The sequence below is a fragment of the Equus przewalskii genome, chromosome 12 (genome assembly GCF_037783145.1).
Source record: "Equus przewalskii isolate Varuska chromosome 12, EquPr2, whole genome shotgun sequence".
NCBI classification, from domain to species: Eukaryota; Metazoa; Chordata; class Mammalia; order Perissodactyla; family Equidae; genus Equus; species Equus przewalskii.
Genome location: NC_091842.1, coordinates 38,613,072 through 38,627,830, shown reverse-complemented (window position 1 = coordinate 38,627,830; position 14,759 = coordinate 38,613,072). Strand labels below are relative to the sequence as shown.

General features: G+C 49.1%; 1 protein-coding gene across 9 annotated transcripts in view; it reads left to right on the top strand.

The window, feature by feature from the left end:
- The window catches only part of C12H16orf96 (chromosome 12 C16orf96 homolog), a 54,670-nt gene that overhangs the window by 931 nt on the left and 38,980 nt on the right, over nucleotides 1-14,759 (top strand). For all 9 annotated transcript variants that reach the window (XR_011524919.1, XR_011524920.1, XR_011524918.1 and 6 more), the window contains exon 2: nucleotides 12,123-12,935. Coding sequence is in view for 4 of the 9 variants with exons in the window: in XM_008524752.2 (XP_008522974.2) it covers nucleotides 12,516-12,935 (420 nt within the window). In the remaining 5 variants the exon portion in view is untranslated. The remainder of the gene's footprint in view (nucleotides 1-12,122; nucleotides 12,936-14,759) is intronic.

The following is a 14,759-nucleotide window of genomic DNA, read 5'->3' as shown; positions in this document are numbered from 1 at the left end:
CACCCTGTATTTCCCCTAGGGTTTGTGCAAATTTATGGAACATAACTGCCACTAATAATGAGACTCAACTGTCTATGATTCAAGTGACATTTTAAAGAGTCATTCTGATTGCTGTGTGGAGAATGGTTTAGACCAAGAGAAGCAGTTAGGAAGCTGGGAGACCACCACATACGTCATTTAAAATTTTTCTACTAACAATGTTAAAAAAGTAAAAAGAAGCAAGTCACATTAGTTTTAATAATATGTTTAATTTAACCCAATACATGCAAAATACTGTTTAAATATAAAAAATTATCAATGAGATACTTTACATTCTTTTTTCCACACTAAGTCTTTGAAATCCAGTGTGCATTTTATACTTACCGCACTCCTCAGTTTGGACCAGCTACGTTTCAAGGGCTCAGTAGCCATATGTGGCTCATGGCTACCGTATTGCACAGCGCAGATACAGAAAATTTATTCATTTGCTCATTCAGCCTAGCAAGGTCTTGTTCTAGGCCTGGAGACACACGGAATGGAGTAAAGCCCAGTCTGAGTTCTCAGAGGGCACGCAGTCCAGCTGGGGAGACCGATGTTACAGCTTGTGTTGAAGACGTCAAAGCAAACGTTGAGAGGTCGGGGAGGGAGTACCCAGTGGAGGAAGATGACACTGAGAGAAGAGATGAATATTGAAGTTGGGCCTTGAAGCATGTGTAAGAGTTCCCCAGGCGAAAGAAGTGGGGAAGGACGCTCCAGGGAGTGAAAACTGCTTATACGGAGTCCCGGAGAAAGGACACAGGGGATGTCTCTGAGCAGTTCTTCGTGGCTGGGCGGTAGGGATGAAAGGGGAGGATAGAGGGTGGGGAAAGATGAGGGTCTTATAGCCCAGTCTATGGAGCGTAGAATTTATCCTGTTCAGTAGTAATGAGGAATGTCGACCAGCTCTGTGTTTTAGACAGACCATTCAGGCAATGTGTGTGTATGGGGACAATTGGAGGCAGGAAGACCCGTGAGGAAGCGAAGGGGCTCTTGGATGGATCGAGAGGAAAGACCCAGGGAGACTGAGGACACGGTGAGAGAGGAGGGAGGGCAAAGGGCGATCCGGAGTGTCCCATGCGGTAGAGGTCAAGTAGAACAGGCCCTGCAAACCTTACCATGCCGGAGGCTGGGGGAGAGCTTACTGACCCTTCGGAGGCCACTGTATAGCAGAGGGTTTGAGAGCCAGTGAGGGCCTAAAATTTACTGAGGTGGAACTGAGTTCTAGTCTCGGGCCGCAGCACTGTGTGGCCTTATTCAAAATCGTAAATTTTCTGGGGCTGGCCAAGTGGCACAGTGGTTAAGTTTGCACGCTCCACTTTGGTGGCCCGGGGTTCACCGGTTCGGGTCCTGGATGCAGACCTGCACACCACTCATCAAGCCATGTTGTGGCAGCATCCCATATGGAAGAACTAGAAGGACTTACAACTAGGATATACAAGTATGTACTGGGGCTTTGAGGAGAGAGAAATTTAAAAAGAGGAAGAGCAACAGATGTTAGCTCAGGGCCAATCTTCCCCACCAAAAAAATATTTAAAAAAAGGAAACTGTGCGAAATGATAAATGTTTGTGTTAGAAAAAATCTTAAATTGTCTAACTACACAATGGGGATAAATTTCATACCAGCTTCATAGGGCTGTTGTGAGGGTGCAAGGGCATGCCAGTTAGGTCACTTTGTATGGTGCTTGGCACATGCCAGCACTTAGTACAAGCGGTGCTGTTATTATTTGCTCTCCTTTGGGTGCTCTGGGCCTCAGCTCCCTCACTTACAAAGATGGAACTGCCATCTCCCACTTGCAGGAATCAAGGAATAAATGCGATGAAGGAATTGTATTTGCACTTAAAGCTAAGGGCAAATGTTCCTCAGAAGATGAAACATAGACTCCCCAGCAATTCTACTCCTAGGAATATGCCCAAGGGAATGAAAACAGGTCCACACAAAGAGCTGGACACAAATGTCCGTAGCATTTGTTCATATTCACAGCATGAGCGTTCACTTTCACTATAGCCAAAAGAGTGGAAATGACCCATCAGCTATTAAACAGAGAAACAAATGTGGTCTAGCCATGCAGTGGAATATTATTTGTCCAAAAAAGGATTAAATTCTGACACATGCTACAACATAGATGAACCCTGAAAACACTATGCTGAGTGAAAGAAGCCAGTCACATGCGACCACACACTGTATGATTCCATTTACGTGAAATGTTCACAATAGATCCAGAGAGACAGAAAGACTAGTGGTTGCCTAGGACCAGGGGATTTCAGGGGAAATGAGGGAGTCACTGCTAATGGGCGCAGGTTTTTCTTTTGGGGGTGATGAAAATGTCCTAAAATTGATTATCATGATGGTTGCACAACTCTGTGAATATACAAAAAAGCCGTTGAATTGTTCACTTAAATGGGTGAATGTGAATTATATCTTAATAAAGCAGTTATAAAAAAAAATAGGGAGAGACTATGCTTAAAGCAACTCAGCAAGAATCAGACACATAATGAAACAAGAAAGTAAAGGCCAGGGCCTCTGAGTAGAGACTGGGTGACCTTACCCGAGTTGTTTGCTGTAGAATCCTCGTGGGGGGGGGTCTAAGACCCGGAGCCCACCACGGCCCCACGGCAGGTCAGGAGTTGTCATTGACCATCTCGCAGTGTAACTGCTCGTCTCACCTTTTCCTGGGGAGCATTTGATTTCTGCAGACACCTCCCCTCCACATGTGTAGGCACACGCAGCTCCTTCCGTGTCACTGGCCTCTGAGCCTCACACTTGTGTTGCAAAGCCTTTTATTTTTAGTCCAGATGTTACCGAAACTGGGGCAACGGGAGCGCCTTAGGCCAGTACGCCTTCAGCAACAGGTGCTTTTGTACCCAGTGGCCCCTGCCAGCAGACCATCCTCTTGACACTGGATGAACACCTGTTGGCCTTCACTGGGACCGGCTCACAGGGTTCCTGAGAACTGTTTGCCTCCCAGGTTGCGCAGAAAACAGCACAAAGGTGGGGAAAGTGGGAGCTCCTCCATCCTCTCTACAACCAGTGCCATCTGCTGGCAAAACGGCAGCGCAGGGAATGTGGCGGATTCTCCAGCTTGCCTGTCCTTCCCTGCCTTGGAACCTGTGTTCCATTGCGCAGGGGGTAATGTTCATCCCTTAGTTCAGTTCTCTTAGGCCAGAGTTAAAATTAGGCCGGATTCTTACACTGAGACCCATAAGGAAAAGGGCACATGTCTTAAGTATTGAGCCCGATGCATTTTCATATACCTCGCTCCTTAGGGCAAGCAGCACCAGGTCAAAACACAGAGCGTGATTATCCCCAGCAGCCTCCTCTGTGCCCCCTTCCACTCCCTGTCCCCCCATGAGAAAGTTACCAGCCTGACTGCTAAGAATAGATTCGTTTTGCCTGGTTTTGTATCTTCTATTACAAGATTGAGCCAGCTGGAGCATCCTGTGTGCAGTTTTGTAATGCAGCACTCCAGGTGACTAAAGGGGTTCTGCCCACTGGAGCAGAGCTGAGCATCACAAGGGGTACCACAGTCCTCTCCCTCCTCATTACCCTCCTCCACCCATCAGGCTGATGCATCGTTGGCCTGAAAGCCTCAAACAAAATCGTGTGATCATTTTGGGAGATGCAGCTAACATCACTGAGCACTTACTCTGTGCCAGGCACCAGGATAAGCACTTTACCCACACACCTCTCTTCTTTCCCACAAGGAGCCTATGCTCATTTACCTTAAGCTGAGCAGAGAGTGTAATGTGCTCAGAATTGCAGAGCCAGTGGCCAGCAGACCCCAGCTTTTGTGACTCTAGACTGGTGGTCTCCTCACCCCTCAAGCTGCCCTCTAGAGATGGTGTGAGCCAGCACAAATGAGGTGAGAGAGGAAGCTGTCATTCTCAGGCCTGTTCTTTGCAAAAATTTGTCTTTACACCCAGCACAGGACAGGAAGGGATCCCACCACCCCTGTCCATTGATTTGTTTGAGTTGTTGCAGGTTCCCAGACCGTTGATACAGAAAAGTGCTCTTATCAGGAGTGTGCAGTGTGACGCATTTTCATGAAGTGAACACACCGATGTACCCCCTTCCCAGTAGCCTGCCTCAGGCTCCCTTCTAAGCATGAGGTCCCCCCAGGGTCACCACGCTCCTGACTTCTAGCGGCAAAGGTTGGTTTTCTCTCTTTTTGGACTTTTTATAGAAATGGTTTCATACAGTATGAACTCTTTTGTATATGACTTGTTTTGCTCAATTTTCTATACATGGGTCATCTGTATCGTTGCACATAGTTGTTGATGTTCATTCTCATTGCTCTTTGGTAGTCCATTATGTGGATATATCACAGCTTGTCTGTTGTGCTGTTCATGGGCATCTGGGTGATTCCCTCGTGGGCCTTTTTAGTTATTGTGATATTGGTGTCACAGACATTCTAGTGCATGGTATGAGTATGTTCTGTTGGGTGTCCGCCAAGGGGTGGAATGGCTGGGTCATAGGGTGTGCATACTTTCAGCTTTGTAGACCCTGCCGCACGATTTCCCAGAGTACTTTCACCAGTTTACACTCCACCGGAGCATATGAGAGTTCTGCTGGTCGTAGCCTCGCCAACGCCTGGTATTGCCAGACCTTACTATTTAAATGCTAAAACAATTCTAAATGGAAACATGAATGATTTCAAGTTAACATCTATTCTGTAGTATTTCTATCATTAATATGGCCCATGAGAGTTGGCAGCTCCTTTGCGTTTGTCATCCGTTTAGCAAACAGCTACTGATCCCTCCTATGTGCTGGGCTGTGTGCTGGGGCTAGAGAGACAGAGAAGAAGGAGAAACGCCTCTGTCCTGAAGGAGCTCCAGGAGCGCCCTCGCTTCAGGTCTCAGCTCAGATGTCACCTCCACAGACCCCTGAGCACCGGCCCCCTTTATCACATTGTCTGCTTCATTTTCTTCATAGCACTTACCGTCATCCAAGGTACCTTATTTATCTGTTTGTTTACTTGTTTGCTCTCTTCATGAGGGCAGGAATCTTGTCTGTTCAGTGTTCTGTAGCCCCTAGAATAGTTTATGGCACATAGTTGACATTCAGTAAATATTTGTTGAGTGAATGATTGATTGAATAAGTGACTGGCAGGACAAGAGCTGAGATCTTAGATTCAAGTCCTGGCCCTGCCACATATTAACTATGTGCGACCTTCGGTAAATTATTTAAGTTTTCTGATCCTCATTTCCTCATCTATAAAACAATAGTGCTTGAACTGGCAGAGGAAAGAACTAGAGAGCTTGAAGCTAGATTGACAGAGATTATTCAACCTTCAAAAAACAGAGAGAATAGAATGAAGAAAAATGAATAGAGCCTCAGAGAAATGTGCACCAGCATATGTTAATGGGAGTATCAGAAGGCGAGGAGAGAAACGAGCAGAAAAAATATTCAAAGAAATGCCTGAAAACTTCCCACATGTACTTTAAAAAAAACTCATTAATCTGCACATCCAAGAATCTTAAAGAATTCCAGGTAGGACAAATGTAAAGAGATCCACACCCACACACATCTTAGTTAAAAAAAACAAAACAAAGAAAAAAGTCTTAAAAAGAGCAAGAGAAGAATGACTCATCACATGCAAGGGAACCCAAATAGTGTTAACAGCTGACATCACCAGAAGCAATGGAGGCTGGAAGGCAGTGGGATGATGCATTCAAAATGCTAAAAGAGAAATAAGGATCATCCCTGTCTTGTAGGATTATTGTTTGCATCAAAGAAATCGTAAATTCAGTGTCTGACGACAGTGCTTCCCTGAACACATTATTAAGGTACATAGGGTGTTGCTTCAGATTGTCTTCAAATTCTTTTGTGTTATTTAATCCACTCTATGTGAGACAACAGGGGCAGCTCAATATTGTTAGGGCAGAAGGTAAAAAGCAGCCTTCCAGTATTCATCTGGAGGTTTGCCAGAAGCAAATATCTCCATTTATGGTCCTTCTTAGGAGAAAGGCTCTCTATAAATGGCTATTTTATTCATTCACTCAATCAGTATTTACTGGGCACCTACTATGTGCTTGCTAGAAGCAGTCTCCTATTGGAAGGAAGATAAAATCTACCTCCAGGAACTCATAGAGTAGTGAGAGAGAATGGCACTAATCAAACAGCCACACAGATGACCTTAACAAGCGTGTGAAGAAAAGACATGAAAAGTGCTAAGATTCCAGAGTCGGGGACATTTACTGTAATCAAGGAGATGGGGAAGCCTTCCCTTGGAAGGTGATGGCTGAGCTGAGGTCTGAAGGATAAGTAGGAGTTCCCTTTCCCAGGTAAATATGGGAAGGAAAAGTATTTCAGCCAAGGAGACTACATGTGCAAAGGCCCTGGGGCAGGAAGGAATAGGACAAAGGCACAGGGACTAAAAGAAAGCTAATTTGAAAATTCCATGTCTGATAAGTAGTTAATATCCAGAATATATAAAAAATTCCTGTAACTCAACAACAAAAAAATGAACAACCCAGTTAAAACATGGGCAAAGGACTTGAATAAGTGTTTCTCCAAAGAAGACACAATTCAAGAAGATATGCTCAACATCACTAATGATTAGGGAAATGCAAACTAAAACCGTAATGAGATACCACTTCACACCCATTAGGATAGCTATTATCAGAAAAACAGAAAATAAGAAGTTCTGGTAAGGATGCAGGAAAATTGGATCACTTATGTGTTGCTGGTAGGAATGCAAAATGATACAGCCACCATGGAAAACAGTATGGCAGTTCTAAAAGAATTAACTGTGGAATTACTGTATGACTTAGCAATTCCCTTTCTGGTTATAAACTCAAGAACTGAAAGCAGGGACTTGAACAGGTATTTCAAATACACCCATGTCCCACGTTCGTAGCAGCTTTATTCACAATGGCCAAAATGTGGAAGCAACTCGTGTCCATCATCCATTGATGGATGAGTAGATAAGCAAAGTGTGGCATATACATAAAGTGGAATATTATTCAGCCTTAAGAAGGAAGGAGATTCTGACACATGCTACAACATGGATGAACCTTGATGACATTGGGCTCACTGAAATCAGCCAGTCACCAAAGAACAAATACTGTATGATTCGATTTATATGAGGTGCCCAGAGTTGTCCAACTCATAGAGACAGAAAGGGTGGTTGCCAGGAGCTGGGAGAGGGGAGAATGGAGAGTTGTTGTTTAGTGGGGACAGAGTTTCATTTGGGTGGATGAGAACAATTCTAGAGCTCGATGAAGGTGATGGCTGCGCAACAATGTGAATGTACTTAGTGTTGCTGAACTGTGCACTTAAAATGGTTAAAATGATAAATTTCACGTTATGTATAGTTTAGTACAATTTTAAGAAAGAAAGTCAGTGTGCTATACTCAGGGAACAGAGAGAGCTGCTATGAGTTGAGGCTAAAGAGGTAAGAGGTGGGCCTAGCCATGCACCATGTAAACCATGTCAAGTGGTTTGGTCTTTGTCCTGAGCAAGGGAGTGGAGGGCTGGCGGTGGACAAGGAGGGGAGTGGATGGAACTGGGAGATATTTAGGAGGAAAATTCAATAAGGCCAGGTGAAGGATGTCATGTGGGTGATTGGGTGAAGGAAGGCATCTGGAACATCCCTGGGTGGCTCCTGGAGACCTCTGGTCTGAGGTCTTGTTAAGGGAGCTGGACAGTGCCCTGTCCAGGTCCCAGTGCAAATGTAGACTTTTTTTTTCTTCTCCCCAAAGCCCCCCAGTACGTAGTTGTATATTCTAGTTGTAGGTCCCTCTGGTTGTGCTATGTGGGACACCGCCTCAGCATGGCTTGATGGGTGGTGCCATGTCTGCACCGAGGATCCGAACTGGGGAAACCCTGGGCCACCAAAGCAGAGCACGGAAACTTAACCACTCAGCCACGGGGCCGGCCCCCACAAATGTAAACTTATATTTTATGCCCCCCAGAAGAAATTTGGGCACTTGCAGCCCCTACCCACCTGGACACACCCTTCTGGGTGGGTGGACATCAGGGGACCCAGGGAGTGCAGACTCTGATTGACTGTAGCCTCTCCTAGACGCACCCACCTGCCCCTCACCACTGAGTTCCATGTGTGCTTTCCTGACTGTGACGTTTGGCCAGCCTCGCAGATGAGCACTTTGGACCAGTCAGGGGTTCTTCTGGTTGCAAGCAACGGAAACTGAGTCTGGTTACCTGAGCAGAAAAGGACTCGATTAGAAGGTCATGGTTGCTCAAAGAGTTGGGTTCCTTGACTGGGGAACTGGAAACCTGGGCCTGGCCACGATGCCACCACAGGACAGCCTGCCTGGGAAGCTTAGTGTGCCATTGCCCAGTGGCCCGGCCACTGGGCCCTTGACTGCACTAGGGTTGTCTTGAAAACCCCCTTCCCTTTTCATCCGCCCTTCATCCTAGCAAAATAAGAGCTGTTAACCCCATTTTAGAGACGAGAAAGCTGAGTCTCGGGGAGGTGAGTGGCTTTCCTAAGATCGGGTATCTTGCATAACATGGGAAGTGGCTGAGTCACTGCTGTCCCACATACCACCCCCAGACCAGTGCCTAACCCATGGCTCTCCACAGCTTCCAGCGGGTTAGTCCAGAGCCGATTTGCATTTAAAGAGGCTTTTTAAAATATTGGTCCTCAAATTCAGAACCAGGGACAGCAGTTGCCTTGTTGATTTTTCACACCTAACCACAAATGCAACCTTGGAGCAGGGGTGGGGAGATCTGATTGGACCGTTAGCTTCTGCGCAGGGAGCAGGTCACCTGCACCTGTTGTGCAAGCCCGCACCCCCAGCCCGAATAAGCAGAGTGTCCCGATGCTAGGCAGCCAGAAATGGCAGACATTCACCCCAAACTCTAATCTTTCACCAGCCATCCTTCCCCCTCACAGTTCTTCCTGAAGTGAGAGAAGAAAGGTCACCTAGTCATCATTCTTTGGTGTTTATCCAGCATGAAAAATGAATGACTCGTCTGGGCAAAGTGGATGAATGGCACTTTACAGAACTGATTTAATCTTGACATCAATTTATTTGGGAGGGAAAAAAAATGCTGCTTCTCATTTCCAGTCATGTTAATTGGTGTCTGGCTCCGACCAGCCATTCAAGGAATGTCCCAGCAACAAGTTTGTCCTGAAATTGTCTGAATTAGGGTTCTGCCATCAGCACTGAGCAGTGCCAGATCACAGCTGCTATCTGTTGACCTCCGGGCCAGTTCCCTTCCCAGGGGGCAGCACATCCTCTTGGGAGCCAGGATGCCCTGTGGAGTGGCACGGTGGCCTCCTCCACACAAGCTGCCAGGTCTTCAGGTCTTTCATTTTTGTAATGGATGTTTTATTTCCGGGCCTAGAATAACATGACTTTTAGATTTTATGGATCCTTTCAAGTCTAATACATTAGATTTTTTTTGCATTTTCATCATAAGTGTTTTAATTTAGCTGCATCAAATCACCTGCAGCATACACAGCTTTCCCAAATCTTGCCATTCTTTACCATGAAGTGATTGCACGCATGTGTGCACATAGATGCAGGTTGGTACTCTCCATGCCCAGTTTCTCTGGTACAGTGTGGGAGGGGACCACACCAGCTGTGAACCCCAAGGGGTATCTTTGGGGGCCATCTTAGAGGCTGGCTACCCCAACAACCCAATTAAATTAGTGCCCATCCCCCACTCTCATTTTGTCCTATTTTGTTATATTAGTAACTCTTATCACTCCCTGAAGTTATTTTCTTGCTTTGTTGTAAAATAAGTGTTTTTCTCCTCCACTAGCCTGCAAGCCCTGTGAGATCAGAGACTCCTCAGACCTGCTCACTGTGGGCTCCTCCATAATTAAGAGCAGCCTCTGGCACATAGTAGGTGCTCAGTAAATATCGGGGAGGAGAAGAATGAAGCGTCGGTGCCAGGCCCAGGGCGGGTGCTGCGCCGTGAATCTGTCTCTCTGTGGTGGGCGTGCAGCGCTTGTTGTGAAGGCCTGAGACCAGACCTCTGTGAACTGTTGCAACCTGGGCTGATGACGGAGCTTCCCTGTCTCAGATCCCAGAGGAGCACACACCCTGGGCCCCAGGAGCTGCCAGCACCAATGAGACACTTCTCTAAATGCCCACACCCTAGCTTCAGAGTCAGCCGGGGAACTAGTAACCGACACTCCGCCTCCCACCAGGACTTCTGAAGTGAAGACCCCCTCCCCCAAAACAAGGGAATGGTTTCAGATGCTGGGCTCCCCCAAAATGACAAAGAGCCATTATACCCACTTACCCAGCCTGGTCCCCAGTGACCAAGAATTGCGGCAAATTCTGTCACCCACATTTCTTTGTAAGGCCTGTGGGGAGCCCCCTGGTCTGGCCCCACATCCACCTCTGCAGCCTTGTGGCTACACTGAACTACCCACTCCCTCATCTTCCCTTGCCCACCTAGGAAAGTCTTGCTTATGGTTCTGTAATGATACAGCTCCACAGTCCCTTGTCTGCAGTTCCAAATCCAGAAGCTCTGACGCTGCCGGGTTCTTCCTAAGTTTGCACTTCCTAAGTCTTTGCCTCCAGGCAAGACCACCAGGAAGCCTCTGCAGTGGAGCAGAGTTGAGCTTACTGACTTGTTGCCACAAAGGGGAACGTCCACCGTGGGTGTTCTGATCACCTCCCATTCACCCCATTGGTGAGGGAGGGACCCCCGTCCCCAGAAGTACGAGCCTCACTCTGGACAGGTGAGATGGACAGCTGTTGTTAACCACAGATACTCTACAGATCTGTATATGTATACTCTATACGTTTATACATATATAGCCGGGGGACTAGGACACCACCTGCCACACAGCGCTGCTCGGGTTGCACTCGGGAGCAGAGCCAGCAGGCGCTGTGGGCTGCAGGCTTTGTGGTGACAGGGGTGGGGCGCCCCCTGGTTCCCGCGGGAGGACGCGATTCGCTCATTTGAATAGTTCTGCAGGCTGGCAGGAAACTGAGGCCCCTCAGGCTGAGAACAGGGTGCAGTGCAGCTGGGTCTGGCTGGTGGGGGAACTAGCCAGGAGGGGAGCCTTTCTGGCTGGGTGGAGGGCACATGTGACAAGAACAGGGGGACTCGAGGGGCTCTGTGCGGCTCAAAGATGTCAAGGCAGCACTTGAATTTGTAGGTCTTACAACACAATGGGGACCCTAGGGCATCTGTAAGAGGGTTCAGTTAGAAGGACTTATTATAGGATTGGGGTCCATGGGGGAGTGTTCTGGATTGGGTACTGTCAGGAAGCAGGGTCGTTCTGTGACTGGGTCTTTTAATCAGTCCTGTCTAGAAAGTGGGAAGAACGAAGCAGAACTAAAGCTCTGGTGGGTAAAGAAGCAGTGGTCACTCCTGTTAGCCAGGGTGCGGGGCTCTGCGGTCAAGTTTGGGGTTTGGACAATATTCTTGTTTTTGTCTGAGTTCAGAGCGGATTACAACGGGTCTTATTTTGTCCTGGCCCTTCATGTTCTCTGAGGTCGTGTTCATAGGTGTGTACCAAGGCCCTCTCAGCACCTCCAGGGCCCGTGGTGCAGGGCCAGCTCCCGCTGTCAGGGGCTGCTCTGCTCGTCTCCACACCCCCTTCTAGCCAAGAGTAGACGAGGTCAGCCCTGAGAACCCCTGCTAGGATGTCTAGAGCTTCACTGTGGCTGAATGGTGTGGGTCAGGAGGTGGTTCAGAGGACGTCAGCCACAGCTAGACTGCGGGTAGACACTCCTGTTTTCACACAGGGCGTGTTGTCGAGTCCTCTCATGGGACAACCCCAACACTTAAGACTCTGGACAGCAGCCATCAGGCACCCACAACACAGGCCGTTATCAGAAACAAAACCAGCTGTTGGTTCTGGTGATAGATCCCGAAGACGGGCCTTGATTGTCACACAGGCCATAGAAACATGCCTGGTCTTTCCCTAGAGACCCAGCTGGCTTCTTTTTTCAGCCTTGTCACCAACTGTTCTCCTCGACCCGTGATGTTTGTGTAGTATTTGCATAGGTGCAGCCAGAAATGTTTGCTCAAGTGCAAATTCCCCCTCTGTCAGCCGAGAAGAAATCCAGGGCTCCACGATCAGCTAAGGAATTTCCATTTCACCGGCTTGTTGGGTTTCCAGAGCGGGAGCTTGAGGTTCCTAACTCCAAGAACTCTGTTTTCTGTCCAGATTCTGGAGAGTTCCAGGGAGCAAGCTGTCTCTCGGTCACCTTCCCTGCATGCTTCTTGGAAAGGGTCATCGGTCTTACGTAACTGAAGGGCTTGAATTAAAAGGCTGACCGTTCATCTGTTCAAACACTCATCAGCTATTAATTGGGCACCTACTTTGCCCACTTCAGGCTCTCGGAAGCACAGCCACTTGCCCACGTTCTTTGGTGTCCTAGCAACCAGAAACTCTCATCTGAGCTCCGGCCAGGACAAAGGCCATTTTCTCCCTGACCACTGTGACTTGGAGCCTCCCAAGGCCTCTGAGGACCTGTCCGTGCAGTTCAGGGATCCCTTGAAAGCCATTGCTTGTCCCCAAGGACACCGGGAACCCCAGCCCAGCTGACCCCCCGGCAGAATGAGCTTCTCGCTCACGTTCTCCGAGCTGGTCAACATTGCCATCCCGCAGTGCGGGGTGGTGAACTTCAGGGCCCTGCACCACCTGCTCCAGGGCATCCTGGAGCACATCCACATGGCCGAGCTCAAGAAGGTCCTCTCGGGGGACGAGGACTTCCTCCAGACCTCGCAGGAAATGTTCATACCCCGGGAAGGAGATGCCCAGCCCATCGTCAACCCCATGAAGAGGGTCAGCAACATCTTCGACCATGTGGTGAGCCGCGTCGACAAGATGGAGAACCAGCTGGCCATGCTGCAGGAGCTGCCCTCCACTGCCCAGCTGCTGGAGGGCAGCCAGGGCACGGGCCAGCCCGCCCGGGAACTGTGGCACCTGATCAAGCTCCGGAAGATGGTGGAGGGCAACGAAGAAGCCACGGCAAAGGTAAGCCGCCCGGCTTCCAGGCTCTTCCTGCCCGCTTTGCCCTCCTCCCAGGCATCTCACCCACTCTTCCCTTGTGCCCCCTTGTGATGGGCCCTCCCCCTAAAGGGGGAGGAATGCGGCTTTGGTGTCAGTCAGAACCAAAGTTCTAAGCTTGCGTCCTTCGTCCAGTAGTGAGGAAAGAAGCCGGACACAAAAGGCCACGTGCTGCGTGACTCCATTCATACGAAATGTCCGGAACAGGCACATCCACAGGGACAGAAAGCAGATTGGTGGTTGCCAGGGGCTGGGGAGAAGCGACATGGGGAGAGACTGCTGAGTGGTTATGGGGTCTCCTTTTGGGGTGATGAAAAGGTTTTGGAGCTGGGGCAAGGTGGTGGTTGTACAATGTTGTGAATGCACAAAATGCCGCTGTATTATCCAGTTTAAAATGTTTTATTGTACGTTGTGTGAAGCTCACCTCAAATAAGAAGAAATAACCGAGGACCCACAATGAGGGAGGCTCCGTGGTAGTCACTGTGAATAGGAGTTCGTGTTCTACTGAGGGGGACAAACAGAAAGCAAGTGAATAAAAATCTACAGAAACTAGCCATGTGAAAAGGGGGAAGAACATTATCCCTATTTTATGGGTGAGGAAACTGACACTCAGAAATGTTCATCAGTTTGCTGAAGGTGCAGCAGCAGTGACGGCGGAGCAGGAGATGAGCCGAGCCCATCTGACCTAGGGCCTGCCTTGGACCTCGTGCTCGCCTGCCTGCCCGCCCAGCACACAGTTATCCATCAGGAGCTGTAACCATGCGGGAAAGAGTTTGGATCTCGGGAAATAGATACCCAGCCTCTTTCTCCTTCCATCCTCCCACTGGCCAAACCAGAAAGCCAGAAGTCAGAGGGCCAGGAGTATGTGAGTGCAGTGCCTGTGGGTTGACCTCCTGGGGCACCGAGCATGTGGCAGGGGTGGAGGGTGGATGTGCAGGGCTGGGTGGCAAACATCCATCACACGGAGGGACCACTTCGAGGCATGAGCCCTAACTGAGAAGGGAGTCAGGGGCGAAGCAGGTTGAGATGGTTCTGGAAAGATGGATAGAAGTTCAGCAGGCAGATAGGAGAAGGGGGCCTTTCCAGAGGAGGCAGTGGCAGGAGCCAGCACGGGGCACGTCTGTGGCATAAGGGGCAGTCCTGTTGGCTCATCCCTGGAGGAAGGTGGTCGATGATGAGTTGGAAAGCTGGCTGGGACCCCACTTTGGGGGTCTTCAGATGCCAACAAGAAGCGTTTGTTCTCATCCAGAAGGTGGATTGTGGGAGGCATGCAGTCTTTCCCGTAGGGAAAGTGGATGTGAGCTGAGCTGCCCCTGGAGAAGGCTGGCCTCAGGGGGAGGGATCAGCAAAAGGAGGCAGGGCCAGGAGTAGGGAGGCCAGGGAGGCCACGAGCCATGACCACCTGGGCCTGAGAATAGGACAGCACGTCAGGTGTGGTGGGTGCAGAAAGGAAGGGCTGTTTGCAAGAAGATTCAACTCAGAGAACTGGACACCAGCAAAGGGAAGGGCCGGGGGTGGGAGGTGGGAGTGCAAGGAGGAGCTGAGCGGGGTGAGATGACACTTGTGTCAAGATGCTGATGAGATGTTCCAGGGGAGATAATGGGCCAGCAGACAGAGAGAAATGAGGGTCCAGGACTCGGGGGACAGGAGACAGCTGGAGCCAGGGCATGAGATACAGGGACCAGAGAGTGAGGACAGACCCCACAGCTTGGAAATTGCAACTCCACACCAGCCTACATACAACATATTTATCAAGAACAACACAGATGTTGTTTGACAAAGGACCAAGGT